The sequence below is a fragment of the Marmota monax genome, unplaced genomic scaffold (genome assembly GCF_021218885.2).
Source record: "Marmota monax isolate L192 unplaced genomic scaffold, Marmota_monax_Labrador192_F-V1.1 WCK01_AAM20220418_F8-fsc00114, whole genome shotgun sequence".
NCBI lineage: Eukaryota > Metazoa > Chordata > Mammalia > Rodentia > Sciuridae > Marmota > Marmota monax.
The window spans coordinates 3,487,040-3,503,086 of NW_026694943.1; the positions used below are offsets into that span (position 1 = coordinate 3,487,040).

Below are 16,047 nucleotides of genomic sequence, written 5' to 3' on the forward strand. Positions count from 1 at the left end.
AATGCAATTTTGGATGTTTCTATATGATGCGGAAGAAAAGAAGTTTTGTATTGAGGATATTACATGGATTTGAATAATATGTAGTGATGTCCTAATTGTACAAATTAGGGGTCGGGGTGGGCACCTACTGCCAAGCCAGGGAGAAACTTCTTTGCCTGTTTCTCACTCTTTACTTGCATAGTTTCCAACTCTTGGGATCATACAGGAGTACTTCCTTTGTACTAAGATGACAAACAGAAAGCACGCTTGCTCTTGGCTGGAGGGCATCTGTCTTGTCATCTGTTGGTGGAGTTGTCAGGCCAATTAATGGACTTTTTTAAAAAGTCTCTGTTTATAGTTGAAGGTTTTTCTTTCTGTGCATTTATTTCATTTTTTGAACTGTGCACCCAGAGTTCACTAGGATGACTCAGTCTGGGAGTAGGTGGCAAGAGGCATTTCAAGTTCCAGTGATCTGGTAGGTCATGGAAATGTCATGGCCGTGCTATGGTATGGGTGATCCTGGTTTATAAATAGAAATTGACCAGTGTATTCTGAAAGACAGGCCTGCTCTGTTCTGCCTGTGTTGGTAGTAGCAAGGCAAACCCACCTTTTACCCTGATGGACTTTGCCAGGGGCCATGGTCAACTCATCCTGTTCACATCAGTTTGCTATTCATTTAGCATCTTAATCTATCTCTTAACATTATTGTTCGTTTTTTGTATATATGGAAGAAGTCCTTCACTGAGCTAATGAGAGTGAGAATATCTAAATGTGTTAGTTACAACACATAAACCAGCAAGTTCACTACATTCCCTTCATTCATTTACTCAGCAAATGTTCATGGAATATCTGTGGGTCTCTGATCTAAGGACCAGGACGTGGAAGTGCCTATCTACATCCATATATAAAACCATGGCTTAGAAAGCCACATAACTTCAATGAGAATTTAAACACTCAAAGACTATTAAGATAGACTCATAAAAGGACCAAAATGCCAGGTTTTCAGCTCATTCAGTGGTCCTCTAAGTCAGGAACCAAATTGCTTGCCAGAATGTGGTTGTAGGGACCTGCTGTTGCTGGAGGAGCAGCCACGTTACTCAGTTTAATGGGTCTGAGTGTCCATAGGCAGGGATACCCCTCTCTCAGGCAGACCCTTTCCATCTGGCCCCTTCTGGGGCTCCTGCCAAAAAGACTACACTCTTGGGCTGGGGTGATGAACAAGAGCTTGAGTGAGAGATTAATGAGTGAAAAAGATGTCACCTTTTAAAAGGTGACACCCTTCCAAAAATCCTCAGATAATTTTTTGCATATCCCTGGTTAAAAAAAAACTTGTAAAAAGTGTCACAATATATTTATGAATATTTTTTTTTAAAAGGGGCAGTTGTGACCTTCAAAACAATGTTTCTGAACAGAGAGAGAATTGAGTGCTTCCAACAAAAGATCAAAGTCAGATGAAAACTGCTCTCTAGTGGTGTGGCTCTTGGCTGAGAAGGCCCTGCAATGTTTTAGTGTAATTAGGCAGCTAGGTGTTAAAGCAGTGGGACTTATTAGCCAGAAACATACAGTTTTTCCTGGTAGCCAAAAGCATCTTGGGCCTCGTCTGCCAGTTGCTCACACATTTTCTTTTGGACTCTTCATTGCCTACCATCTCTTCTGCTCAGATCAAAAGCCAAGTGCATGCTGGAGCTGGGATTTGGATCCACTTTTAGCCTGAATCCTCTGCTCTTTCTACTTCCCATTGCCTTTCTCTGAGTTCACATGAGAGGAACGCAAGCTTCACTCGGGAATATTTATAAAACCTAATAGGATTGTCTCCATTAGGGAAGCCAACCCGGAATTGTTAAGTAAGCTTGCCATAGGAGTACAGTCATGAAAAACATTTCTTCACTTATTTCCTGATCTTTATTCAACACTTTTTGCAGAGTTAGGGAATAGTCCGCAAGACTGTCCTCACTTCTGACACCAATTGTAAGTTTAAGGGTTCCCAAGATCAACCTCAGATTTGATAATTCACTAGAGGAGCGCACAGAACTCATTGAGATTGGTTATTATCACATTCCCAGTTGATTACAGTAAAAAGTTACAAATTAGAATCAGCCAAGGGAAGAGACTCATAGGCTTAAGTCAGGGAAATTCCCCAAAATGGAGCTTCCAGGTGTCTCCTCCCCATGGAATTGACAGATTTAATTTTCTCAGCAATTGTGTACATGCAGAGTAACCACCAGAAAGCTCCTGAGCCTGGGTGTCTGGAGTTTGGTCACATTAACATGGTTGACTGCCCACATGGCTGCCCACAGCTGTAGCTGAATCGACATGACCCAAAGCACCCAGTCTGAATCACCTTGTTAGACAATCTGGTGTGACTCAATCCCCCCAGGGAAACAAAAACTTTTTTGGGGGGTGGGGAGAGTGCAGAAGTTCTAAGGGTTTGAAGCTCACTTCTCAGGAGCTGAGGGCAGAGACCAGATTATCTTTTTTGACAAGGCTAAGATCTTTACCATGTGCTTTTTAGACACAGGATGACCCTGCTTATGGTGATGGTGATAAAAACAGTGACATAAGGAAAGATAACATACTGTTATGGGAAAAGCCACATGTGTCTTGCTTTTGGTGGCCCTGCCCCCAATAATTAATGATGCCAATTTTTAAAAGACATGGTGGACAAAGCACAGATTTTATATGGAGCTGGACCTGGATGACATTTTCTAATGATCAATTATGACTTTAGGATCTTTTCTTTGTCACTAAATTCAGAAAGGTCATGCCTATATTAAAAACAGATCTACCTTCCTTCCCTATATTTAGACTTATCTGGACAGAAAAAAAAACCATGAATTAAAGATTATTTAACACATAATATTTGGTTTTCTATATTTTTGACAAAGACAGGATCAAACCAAATCCAAAAGTCTTTGAAAATGCATTTCCTTTCTTTAGACAAGATTCAGGTATTTGAAGTTGTGAGAAAACGTTAACAACAGGGACACCATTTTGTGACCCAGACCCTATCCTGTGCTGTGGTGACCTCTGTGGACTTGGTGACATGCCACAGGAAAAGTTATCTGCTGAGAAGGCACGTCCTGAGGATTGTATAAACCAAACTCTTTCCTAGAAAAATGCAGCCAATGAGCTGGAAGTCAATTGATCCCCCAATCCTGTGTGATAAACATCTGAGTGACCCACTTAACTTCCTCTTTCTTTCAGAGCACCCTCTGAATCCCTCCTTAATGGGGTGCATTCTGGTTTCTGCAGGAATCTGTGCTTCCAAAGTTGGAATTGTAGGACCACAAATAAATGCTTTTTTGCTTCACAGATAACCTCCTTGGATGTGATGGGAAATAATATTCTCTTTCATGGATAATGGGAATCTAGGTGAAATGACTTAGTTTCCTTTGTAATAACTCAGTGAGAGATTATAATTTTGCTGAATTTACTCCATGAATTATTCTCTATGGTAAGATTACTTAGGGGAATTTTATTTTGTGTTGCCTGAATTGCAAATGTAAAGACTCTGAGAAACCTGTTAGTAAGGAAGGAAAGAATTAAGAGCATAAAGTTGAAAATGGTGATTGCAGGTGACTCCCCCCACCCCTGGCATACCAGTAAAGGTTGGAATTTAGGTAAAAAATAAATTGAGAGTGGTGGACTGCATGTCTAAGACAGAGTAATGGGACTGCTCTCACAGCAGAAAAAATTCATCTTTACAGGCAGATAGTCAGGAAAATAAATGGATAATATAGTATCAGTGGCGTTAAGTTAAAGGAGGGAAGGAAAAGCCAGCATGTAGCCAAGGCCTTCAGGAAGTGGTGTTGGCAAAGGCCATTACATTATGATCCTAACAGGATCATAAGCTTCTTTTCAGATAATAAAAAATAGAATCAGTTCTGGTGTGCCCTGTCAGCAAATGAGCCTCTCTAAAGAGAAGGAGTCCTCTCCTCCCCCAAGAAGAGGGGAAACTGAATGTCTCAGGGGTGAGTGACACGGGTGGAGCTTGCTATGGCACAGTCCTTACACGCCCAAAGCAGGGTTCGTCTGTTCTGATTCACTTTGTGGCCCGTGGGCCACCTGAGTGGTCAAGGTGACTAAAATTTACAGCATGATTTTTCAGTGCCTCTCTGGTTCGCTGGGTGACAGCTTTTGCCATTTGGAATAGTTTTCAGGTGTTACCTTCATCTTTTTGAAGAGGTACATCCTATGCTTCTGGAATTTTCTTCACTCATCTAAACTTTGGTGGATTGGAAATTCTTCTCTGCTTCCATCCCATTCGTACCTTTCCAAGTGTGTCAGAATTTTTGACAAAATACCTGATAAAATCAAATTAGAGGAATTAAAGACTTATTTTGGCTCATAGTTTCAAAAGAATCCAGGATCACCCGGCTCTGTTGCTTCTAGGCACAAGATGAGGCAGAATATCACACGGAGAGAATGTGGTGGAGCAAAGCTGCTCACCTCTTGGTGGACAGGAGGGAGAGAGAGAGTGGAAGGGGCTGAGGACCAGACATCCCCTTCCAGGGTATACTAGAGTAACCTGCTTCTCTAATTAGGCCCCAAGTCCTACAGTTTCCACCACCTCCCTGTTCAATTATGAACCATCAGTGGGTTAATCCACTGTTGAGATCAGAACCCTTATGATCCATTCACTTTCCAAAGGCCCCACCTCTGAGTGCTGCTGCTTTGGTGACCACACCTTCAACACATGAGCCTTTGGGGAGCATTTCATATCCAAAGCATAACAGCACACTCCCATCTCGGCTATTGAATGTCAGACTTTTTGGAAGAAGCGTAAGGCAGCTACTTAGAATTTGTACTCAAGTTGACTAGATTTGCCCTAAGTTGGAGTGAGACTGGGGGCAGGGCAGAGGCAAGTTTAAGGTGGTGATTGGTCTGGGGAGAAAGAGGAGATGGTACACAGGTGGGTCCTGAGAGCCGTGTGATCCCCACCTTTGGAATCCTCCCCTGCTCGTCCCCTCCCTCCCTCCCTCCCCCCCTCTTCCGTTGATACTCCCTTGGGCTATGCTGTATAATTATGAAGGATGGTGCAATAAAATAATTATCATTGGCCTGTTGCCTCATATACATGTTTCTCTAAAGAGTAACCAAATTCTAAGTAAAGAGTAAGTGGTATTTTCTGGAAAAGTGGGTTGAGCATCTGGAGTTCTTCTTGACTCCCTTTATTGCCTGGCACAGTTATTGTGGTTGGTGACACCATTCCCTGGACAGAGATTCTGAGCATTTCTTTTAAAACTTATATTGTTGGCAAATACTTGTAATTAAAGGGGCATTGCATAATATCTGTTTATCTTGTTTCTTTTAAAATGGCTCAAAATGTTTGAAAGAATGACACAAATGCAGTTTGTGACATTGTGGTTCCTTCGTTTCCTTTTTTCCAATGGTCTATCTTCTTTGGAGCAGCGGATTCTTACCAGGGAGTGTAACAGATTACTTTGAATGACCAGGAGGGCTCCCAGATGCCTGGCTCTGGTGATAATTACAAATCGTGTGTCCATCTGCCTCCTCTGGCACAGGCTGGAGCAGGCTCGTGACAAGGAGGGGGCGGTGGATGTTGAAAGCCACAGAGACCAGGAGGGATCCGGAGAAGGAGGGTTCAGAGTAGAGTATGCCACTGCGGTGCCCCTGTGACAGAGCCACACAGGGGAGGCTTCAGAGCAAGAAAGGACCTTCTGTTCTCCCAGCTGCTGCCAGATCCCTCAGAACCTATCTGGACTTCTTTCTTAGAAGACTCACAGATCAGGCTGTAAAGAGTCCGTTTTCAAACTCCATAGAAATGTTACTCTTCTTTCTATTGCTTCTTTGATACACCTGTGTGTGTGTGTGTGTGAGAGAGAGAGAGAGAGAGAGAGAGAGAGAGAGAGAGATTGTGAAGAGCATCGAGGCTCCACTCTTCTTTCAGCTTCTTCCCTAACTCCCCTGGCTTTGTTAGTTTGCCAGTACTTAAAGAGAAGTACCTTTTAGCTGGGCACAATGGTCATGCCTGTAATCCCAGCAACTGGTGAGGCAGAGGCAGCAGGATCGTGAGTTCAAAGCCAGCCTCAGCAAAAGCAAGGTGCTAAGCAACTCAGCAAGACCCTGTCTCTAAATAAAATACAAAATAGGGCTGGGAATGCAGCTGAGTGGTCGAGTGGCCCTAAATTCAATCCCTATTACTCCCCCCAAAAAAGAAGTACCTTTAGTCAGTGTGGCATCATCGAACACCTGTAATCCCAGAGACTCTGAGGGTTGAGGCAGGAGGATCTCAAGTTTGAGGCCAGTCTGGGCAACACATCTCAAAATAAAAAGACTGATAATCTAGCTCAGTGTGCAGGCCCTGAGTTTGGTTCCCAGTACCATGTACACACACACACACACACACACACAGAATCTCTTTACAGCCTTCATATGTGTGGGGGCCTAATTTGTATGTCCCCCCCAGTCACTGAGTGGACATTAAAGATTCTGGTGCTCCCCCTCCCCCTTTATTTCCTTCCATGCCACAGCCGTGTGAATTAATTTGTCCCTTTATATAATTCTTCACTTGGCAAACCTTTGCTGAGCACCTCTTACATATTAAGTGGTGTGCTAGGAGAACAAAGGTGAGTAAGACTCTTACAACCAAGTGGAGAAACAAATATGCACGTGGATTATTTTGTGTGCTTTTGTCACAGTGAAGATAACATTTTATAAGTGTCCTTTTTCAGCTTGCTTATTTTTGCCCAGTTTTAGATATTGGAAATTTATCTGTGTTAACACAGGGGACTGTCGTAGAGTTCATTTACTTTTCATTACAGCATAGCATTTCTTTGTTTTAATATACTATCATATAGTTTCCCATTCTTCTGTTGATGCTCCCTTGGGCTATGCTCAGTTTCATATTATTATAAAGGATGGTGCAATAAAATAATTACTACTTACCTGTTGCCTCATGTACAAGTTTCTCCAAGGAATATACCAGGAAATGATATTGCTCTTAATATTTATACTGGCTCACCCACAGAATTTTAGAACATCCTTTTAACTTGGTGTTCCCAAACATTAAAGATTTTGCCAATTTGATGCTATCTTATTGCTCTATTGCTCTAATATACCTTTTCCTAACTTCTAGTAAGATTGAGCGTGTGTGTGTGTGTGTGTGTGTGTGTGTGTATGGGGGGGTAGGTGCTGGGGAAATGCTTCTAAAGGAATGTTTTCAAGTCCATTTCTAACACTTCATGATATGAAGAGCAAATACACTCATTTGTAACCCCTCGAGAGAGGAAGTGACACTGTCACTTGAAGTGGCTCTGAAGTGGCTGATTTGGTAGTCTGCTCTTGTTCAGGATGCAGAAGGGTAGGACCAAGGCAGGAATGCAATGGGGAAGGTGCGGAAGGGACTGTGGCCGTCCACCAGGCAGGATGAGGAGGTGGAGTGGCTTCCTAGCAATGGTGACCTCCATGCCTGCAGCCCGGGAAACTGGCAGACACACAGGGAGAAACGCTTGCTTGGCTGGGACCGCTCATGGCTTCCAGGGAAGAAATAAAAATTCTACTCACAACGCAACGTTCACACCCTGACCTGAGCACCAGGGTCTCGCTGAGGGTCACATACCACACTTCTCGTCTGCCTTCATTGTCAAACTCCCCCCAAGGGCTGGGGTGAGGTGGGCTGTGTTTTCTTAATGTAGTCACGATAGTGTGTTCCTGATTTGAATTTTTGTAGCTTCGAGTCTTAAACCATTTTGTGCTGCCAAAACTAATGCATGGTAACAGAAAGCAAGTCAGAGTTGCCCTGGAGATGGAAAGAGGGAAGACTGCAGAGGGGCATGAAGAAACTTCTAGAGTGTGGGATTTTCCATTATGTTGATCATGCAGGTAGCATGCCATTTTTACCTTAATAAAGCATTGTTTATAAGAAAAAGTCACTAAGACACTTTAGTGGTGGGAGTTCCTTTCCATCCTTTCTAGTAAAACCTCTGTCCCCAGGACACAGTGGACCCTTTCTGGCCTAAGCCCGTGGCGTTGTCTCTGCCTTTGGTTTACCTGACCTCACATCAGCACTTGACTCTGTTGATCTCCTCTTCCTTCCAGAAATATTTTCTTCTCCCTGTGCCTTAACAGTACTCTTTTTGTTTTTGCCTGCTGTTTCTTGTGGCCCTGTGACGAGTGACAACTGTGGTGGAGTTGGAGCCTTGATCTTCAGCTTTCTTTTCCTTTCCATTCACACTTATCTCCAAGGCTGCTCATAGCCCTGCTATTTAAACCATCATCATCATCTGGGCTGGCCAATAGAATTTTCTGTGATAATGGAAATATTCTATATCCGCCTTGTCCAATGTGGCTATATGTGGCTTGGTATGTGATTAGTGTGACTAATAAAATGAATTTTATTTTTTACTGAATTAACTAATTTCAGTTTCAAAGCCACATGTGGTTAGTGTAGCAAACAGTCCAGGTCTAGATCAATGTGTGTTTATAGTCTCTAGGTGGCAGCTCATTAGCTGGTCTTGACCTGTATTTTTTCCAAAATAAAATAAGAAAAGTTATAATTTTTCATGAAACTCTTGTTTCAGTCTTGAATCTCTATGCATCACAAGTAGTGTGTTTGTTTGTTTTTAACTTGAAAGCCACTGACTTGGATGCTGGTGATGTCCATATTTATGTTTTGGCCATGGGCTGAGACTCTAAGTCCTATTTACCTGTCTTCTTGTCATCTTAGCACAAATCTGTAAACCTGTTGCTTTTGTCTCTCCAATTTCAGCAAATTGTACCCTCGTCCCATCCCATTGCTGAAGAACAGTCACCTTCATTTCTGTCTTTCCTGTCCTCCTTCCCCACTGCACTGTACCCCAACATTCCATCCAGCAGCAATGCACATTGGTTCTACCTCCAACATGGACCAAGCCTGCCCATGATTTCCATCAGTGTGCTCTAAGCCACCTGCAGCTTTTCAGTGATGGAGAGTGCTTTTGAGTAATATGAACCAAGTAATGTCAACCATTTTTGATTAGAGATCCTTGAATCTTCCTTGAACATCATCTGTAACCATCTGTAAACTTGTCTGCTAGGGGTGTTGTCATGTTCCTGTAGGGAGACTAAGTATTGATCTTGTATTTTTTAACTCATTCAGCTGAATACCAAGAAGTGCAAATTTAATGAACAGTTTAATATACTGCATTGTACTTGAACATTGTTCATGTACAATGCAGTATATTAAGATATAGACATATAATTAATTGATATAAAATTAAAATGAGAGTTTTCCATTAATATTAGTACATCATAAACATAAGACAGATCTCGTCATTTATTTAAACTTTTTAACCTCTGAGATTTATGCATATCATGACAAATTTTTAAGAAAATTTGATTTAAATTACCAAATCACTTTTGTCTCGAAGAGAATGTCTATAGTTTGAATACATTATTCTTTATGTGATTTTAGTGTTTACTTTATGAAAAGCATGTTATTAAAATAGTGCAAAAAATTACCAGAGTTGCTAATAAAATAAATAACAGGGTTTGTGATTCTGACCTTGGCTTAAAAAAAAAAAAAAGAAAGAAAGGAAGGAAATTATAGTTAACTACTGAAACTCTTTGCAGTAGTCATTTTCAGAACACATTTTAAAAGCAAAAAAATTGAAATTATGTACTCAGGATATTGTATATCAGTTGGTTAAATCACATAGTAAAGGAAACAATAGTAAAGACTTTAACTTTTCAAAATGAAAATTAAAAATAGGGCTGGGGATGTGGTTCAAGCAGTAGCGCGCTCGCCTGGCGTGTGCGGGACGCTGGGTTCGATCCTCAACACCACATAAAAATAAAAATAAAAAATAAAGATATTGTGTCCACCTAAAAAAACTAAAAAATAAATATTGAAAAATGGGAAAATATCACAATAGTCAAGCTATGGGATCAGAATAGGTGCCCTTTAAGAGATGAGTGGAGAAAGAAAATGTGGTGTATTTACACAATGGAATATTACTCAGCCATAAGGAAAAATGAAATTGTGGCACTTGCTGGTAAATGGATGGAACTGGAGACTATTATGTTAAGTGAAGTAAGACAGTCCCCAAAAACCAAAGACCAAATGTTCTCTCTTATATGTGGATGCAAACCCATAGCAAGGAAGGATAGGGAGAGGAAGAATAGAAATTCATTGGATTAGACAAATGGGAATGAAGGGAAGGAAGAGGAATAGGAATAGGAAAGAAAGTAGAATGAATCTGACATAACTTTCCTGTGTTCGTATTGAATACATCACCAGTGTAACTCCATATCATAAAAAATAAAAATGGGAAAAAATAACATTATTTCACACAAGAAAATCCTTTAAATTAGATAGGCAGAGTTCAGAAAATTGAAATAACCATATATATATATATATATATATATATATATATATATATATATATATATATATATATATATATATATGTATATATATATGTATATATATATATATATATATATATATATGTATGTATGTGTATATATATATATATATATATATATGTCCAAGGTTGGAGATGGTGGGGATTAAAGGGATAGCTCTCCAAAGGGAAAGTCCACCTGCAGACAAAGACTCACACATAAGTTAGTTGTGCCATTGTTCATGAAAAGCCAGGAACCATACAGAGCTCCAGGGATGGGGAATTAAGCAGACTGAACCACGTCCCTACAATAAAGACTGTATAACACTAACATTAACCTTGAGAGAGCCTGTTTAATGTTGTGGGGAAAAGCTTCTGACATAACACTAAGTGGGAAGAAAGGATGTGGTTACACAGTATGATCTTAATTAAGTAAAAACAATATCCATGGAGGAAAACTTCTTCATACTGGTTAATTCTAAGGAGTACATCATTGCTGATTTGTATTTTCCAAATTTTTTAGAAAAGGCACATATTACTTTCATAATGGCAAAAAGACTATTAAAAGCAAATTGTGTCAGACAAAATGTTAACGACTTAAATTTATGGGGGCTTGGAGCTGGAGAGCAGTGCAGGGCTCATTTGGTCTCGGGCTCATGGCAGGGCTGCACTGGAGCAGGGAGATTGCTCAGAGCTGGGTCTGGAGAGCCTGGAGGGACCACAGGGTTTCTCGGTGGTTTTGCTTTCAGGTGGCCCCTGTATGCTCAGTTCACTACCTGTTACTTGCTGATCAGAAAGTCAGACACCGGCTGTCATTCTGTCTTTGACAAATATGAAATAGGAAGAGGAGGTAATCATTACCTAATACATGTGACTTATTTAATAGCTTATTTAAAACACGAGGCAACAGTAATAGACTCCTGGTGTCATAAAGTGTGGGACCATTTTAGATGGTTTATCAGTCTTTGAGCTCTGATCCCTTTGCAGGTTATGGAATCATCTTAGTGGGTCTCATCCAGCATTCCTTTGTAAATAAAATTAGAATGAAATAGAAAAAAAAAATCAGAGAATAGAAAATAGGCCTTGCATATAACGAGTTCTGTAAATTTTAATTTCAGGTATGTGTAGTTACTGGATTTTTTTTTTCTTCTTCTTTTCTTCTTCTTCTTTTTAAATATTTTTTAGTTGTATTTGGACACAATACCTATATTTTATTTATTTATGTCTAGGTGGTGCTGAGGATCGAACCCAGGGTCTCTCACACACTAGATAAATGCTTTACTGCTAAGCCACAACCCCAGCCCTAAAATGTGATTTTCTTTTGTTTTGTTTGCCTATGATTTGCATTCAAAAAAGTGGACTCTTCCTATGATCTAGACCAGTTGTTCTCAGGGTGTTCCTAGGCCCAGCAGTGCCAGCATCACTCGAGAGCTTGTCAGAAATGCAGAGGCACCAACCTGCATTTATTCAATCAAAAGCTACAAGACGCCCAGGTGATGCGTGCGCACACAGTGAAGTCGAGGAACACCAAACCACGCACACTACCTGAGGCCACAGGTAGCATCAGTGAGTGGACACAGCCTGCCTTCCTCCTGGAAGAGAAAGAGAGGGAGAAAGAATGCTTCCGTGAAGTTCAAGTGCTCTTCCTTTGTTTAAAAATATAACTGTGTTCTATCAGTTAGAGTTAACACCAAATTGATCAACTAAATGAACTACGGTTAACATTAATTACGTTAAGCAGATTTTTAAACACACTTTTTAATAGTGTGACCTCTCATGTGAACTTCTTTGATCTCTTTTAGGAATTTATCAAAGAGCTGCTCTCCCGGATAAGAGGCATGAGGAAACTTAGCCCTCCACAGAAGAAGAGCATATGATTTTGGAACAGGGTAGAACTGTCTCAGAGACAAAGTGTCCTGGGATTTGGACTTCATGAAGACTTTTATTAAACAATATTTGTCCTTATGAACAACTTCTTTTTTGGTGTGTGGGGAGGGAATCTATTAGACATTTATTCAAGAGTGTTCATTTTTGTTCTTGTTGTTTTAAAGGTTTTCATTAGTGTAATATTTTAATAGCAAAGATATCATGACTCTTGACTGCAGCCCTACTGAGGATCCTCAAAGCAGGGGGACTTCCAAGGGTGGGCCAGGACAGGCAGTGTTTTCTTCAAGGTCTCAGATGTTTAGTACCTTACTATGCAGGGAAGGTGGCTTTCTTACAACCAGTTTGGTAATGTTTTTTTCTTAACTTGTACATTTGACTCAGATGTCAAATTTCCTGTACTTGTATATATCTACACACGACTAAGTTAAAATGTAGATGTGAGTTTTATTTCACATGGATGGAACAAACTTGTGGTCATCCTTTCATGGGAGGTCACAGCACATGTATTTCCAAGAGGCCACTGGCATTCTTCATGTGAGTGCTGTTGACCTTCAACATTCACTTTCTGCACCAAAGTGGAAGAATCTAGTGTACCCATTATTCTAACGTGCTACACTACGAAAACGTTGAGTTGGTCAAGGGCTTAATTTGTGGACTTTATGTGATTTCATTGGTCAGGACGCTTTGCCAGGTCCTATGCTTATTGCCTCGTTTGTGGTTGTTTAAAGTTTTATGAACCCTTAACTTGAAGAGCTAACCTGATTTCTAGAGAAATGCCCACGCTGTCTGAGTGGTGTTTTGCAATGGAAAAAGGAAGCACTGTGTAGCAATGAGTTCTCGGCTTTCAACCAAATACTGTGTGTTATTCCCTCTTCTGGAAAGCAGGTCAAAAGGAAGTTAGCAGATTGAGCGTCCAGCTCCCTAGAAATGAACTCTGGGTCCCTCTGTGCCTTGTAACATCAGACCAGAGGTGGGTTAAGGAAGTGCTGAGGGAGTGTGGAGACAGGGCCTCACCTTCTCTCAAGACAGTTCCATTTTGGCTTTACTCAGTGGCTCATGACGAGGACTCTGAAGACTCCTGGCCCTAAGTATGACCTGGATCTCATGCCTGGAGCTAGACCCGAGCACCTGCCCTGCCCCTTCAGTTGCTTACCAACTCATTGGAGTAGAATTATCATTCATATGGGATGTGGGTGGGGTAAAAGGTGACAGTAGAAACTCTTCCCTCCGGGAGGCCCTGTGGCCTCCCCATGAAACCCCACCTACTATAAGATGTCTCCAGGTAGCCCTGTCTGAGGACAGGGACCAGGCATTTTATATCAAGGGTGCTCTGAACATATTTTATTTTTTAAAAAGAACAATGTTTGTGAATTCTACGTATACTGGCAAGCTTTTGAAAATGTATTTAATTTTGTAATGTTTACCAATGATTTATTTACAAGCTATTTACTCAAATAAATGGAGCTGCTTACAAACCTCATATGTCTTGCAGAATTTATTAACATGGTGATTCACTTTGTCGGGTTCTCTGCAGATGAGGGCACCTACTGTCTATATATCTAGCTTTAAGTTTTGAGACGTATTTGCAGGCAGGTAATCCTAGCTTCCTCCTGGGGCCTCTTCAGATCAGGGGTGGAAACAAAGGACCCAGACACACTCTTAGCCTGGCAGGCTTCTACTCCAGCACTCACCTAGGCCAGACCCTGTTTATTTTATGAAAACTTCCCTTTGTCATCTCAGAAAAATCCTCAAGAAGATTTCAAATTGAAAAAAAAAAGCCAAATATTGTCATAATGCCATGGGTGGTATAAAAAAATTGCAGGGTTTCTATAAGCTTAAAAGCCCAGATTATGGTCTTCCAGTGAAGCAAGAATGATCATCCTGCTCCCTGCTCAAACCTCACCTCCTGTGTCTGCCTTCAGAGGTGCTGGCTCCTGCCTCTCCCACTTCTTAGCCCATATCCAATCCCACGGAATTCCTGGTGATTTCTGGAATATTCCATGTCTTTCCTCCTCTGAGGCTCTGTAAGATCTGTTGCCTTGGCCCAGAATACCCTCCCCAGCAGCAGTGTTCACAGAGCTGGATTCCCTTCCAGCATCACCCCTGTAGCATGCACCACAGTGCCACTCTGCCTGCCCTGAAGAGGCCTGAAGGCCTCTTCTGTCAGCCTCTGACATCCTGGAGGTTGGGACTGGTACTTAACCCAGCATCTGGTCCTCCTGTGCTTGGACCATCAAAGAGACCAATGCATGTTTGCTGATTGAATGAATGTGACAAAGGTTCTTCAAGAAGTTTCCTTCCTAGCTAGGGTGATGGTTCTTAGATCTGAATTTCCATCTGAATCACCTGGAAAGCTTTAGAAAAAAAACATGATGCCTAGGCTTCAGTCTATTGTGACCAATAAAATCAGAATCTCTAGGACCATAGAGGCATGCTTATGTCATCTAATGTGTTGGTTTGAGCTCAGCCTTCCACATTTGTAGTACTACAGTAGGTGGCAGTGATGACGTCAGACACTGGTTCTTTCTCATACTGCGGGGAATGGGCTAAAAGTATCTAATTCTATATCAGTGCTCACTTGAACACTGGGAAATCTGTTTAAGCTTTATGGGGTGGCTTCCATTTTTAACAATCATAATAAAAGCACAACGCTAAGTGCTTACATGACTTATCTCATTTAATCCTGACCTTAGTCTTCTGAGGTAGATTGTCTTCTCATTTACATATGAGAAAATAAACTCAGAGAGGTTTATTGGCTTACCTGAGGTCACACAGTTCCAAAACTGAGATTCAATCCCAAGCCTATTTGACTCCAAAGCCCCATAACCACTGGACTTTTCTGTCTCTAGCTACTCTCTGACTGATAGAAGTGAAACCCAGGAATTGCCTCTAAATTGAGCCAGGCCATGAGCTGGTGGATGCAGGTGAAGGTTTTGTGGATGAAGGAGGACCTCGAACACCTGCAGCATTCTTCCTCACTCCTGAGAACAGGGGGCTCCCTGCCCCTCCCCTTCCCTGGGCTGCTGGCCTGTGTCCAGGTTTTGCCTTTTCCCTGATGTAAAGTCCCTGGACTTGGGCTCAGTAGCTGAGAATGAAATATCCGTCCATCTATTTCCTGAGAAGGCAACTTGGGGGCAAGAGAAGCTCTGGATAAAGTACTTTTTAATTCCTGGAACATACTGATATTGGGTTATTATTTGTCACCTAAAGTCCCCATAAAGTATTGCATGCTGTGCAGAATCAGCTTAGCAACAATAGAGGAGCTTATGGCTATATCTGGATCTTTCTAACAAGGCACAGCAGTTGGGAATATGAGCCCTTTTCAACACGTCTACTGTTTAACAAGAGAAGAACCGGCCACACAGCCATGGGTCACAGCCCCCTTTTCACATCTGAGTCTTCAAGAACCTGGGGATTCCCTCTGCTTCTTGGAAACCTTCCTGGGATCCAGCCACATTGGGAGGGCTGCCCTACCTCCCTGTCACCTTCCTCCTCTGACTCCTGTCCTAGGGTACTGGACTCAGGACCCTTTAATTGTACTGCATGCCCTAACAGGACACAGTGGGAAGTGCTGTCTTTGTCTGTGGTCCATCTAAAAAATAAAACATCTGGAACTCTCTGGAAGCCATTTTAAAATTGGACACAGACAGATATACCTGTATTTTTCCCCACCTTTTCTCTTGAATTCATTTTAACCCAGATGATCCTAGAGAGGTATTACTAAGAACTAGCTTCGTTTCCTTTGGGATATGGAGAATAATTTATGGTGTGTATCTTTGAAAAAAATTGAATGCCTTCTCCCACCCTCCTACAAGTGAGAAAGAGCTGTCCAGGC

General features: G+C 41.5%; 1 protein-coding gene across 1 annotated transcript in view; it reads left to right on the forward strand.

Annotated features, from left to right (window-relative positions):
- Nucleotides 1–13,692, forward strand: part of Ppp1r14c (protein phosphatase 1 regulatory inhibitor subunit 14C) — an 82,833-nt gene extending 69,141 nt beyond the window's left edge. The window contains exon 4 of the mRNA XM_046427431.2: nucleotides 12,128–13,692. Within this exon, the coding sequence (XP_046283387.1) occupies nucleotides 12,128–12,202 (75 nt within the window). The 3' untranslated portion in view covers nucleotides 12,203–13,692. The remainder of the gene's footprint in view (nucleotides 1–12,127) is intronic.
- The last annotated feature ends 2,355 nt before the right edge of the window (nucleotides 13,693–16,047 follow it).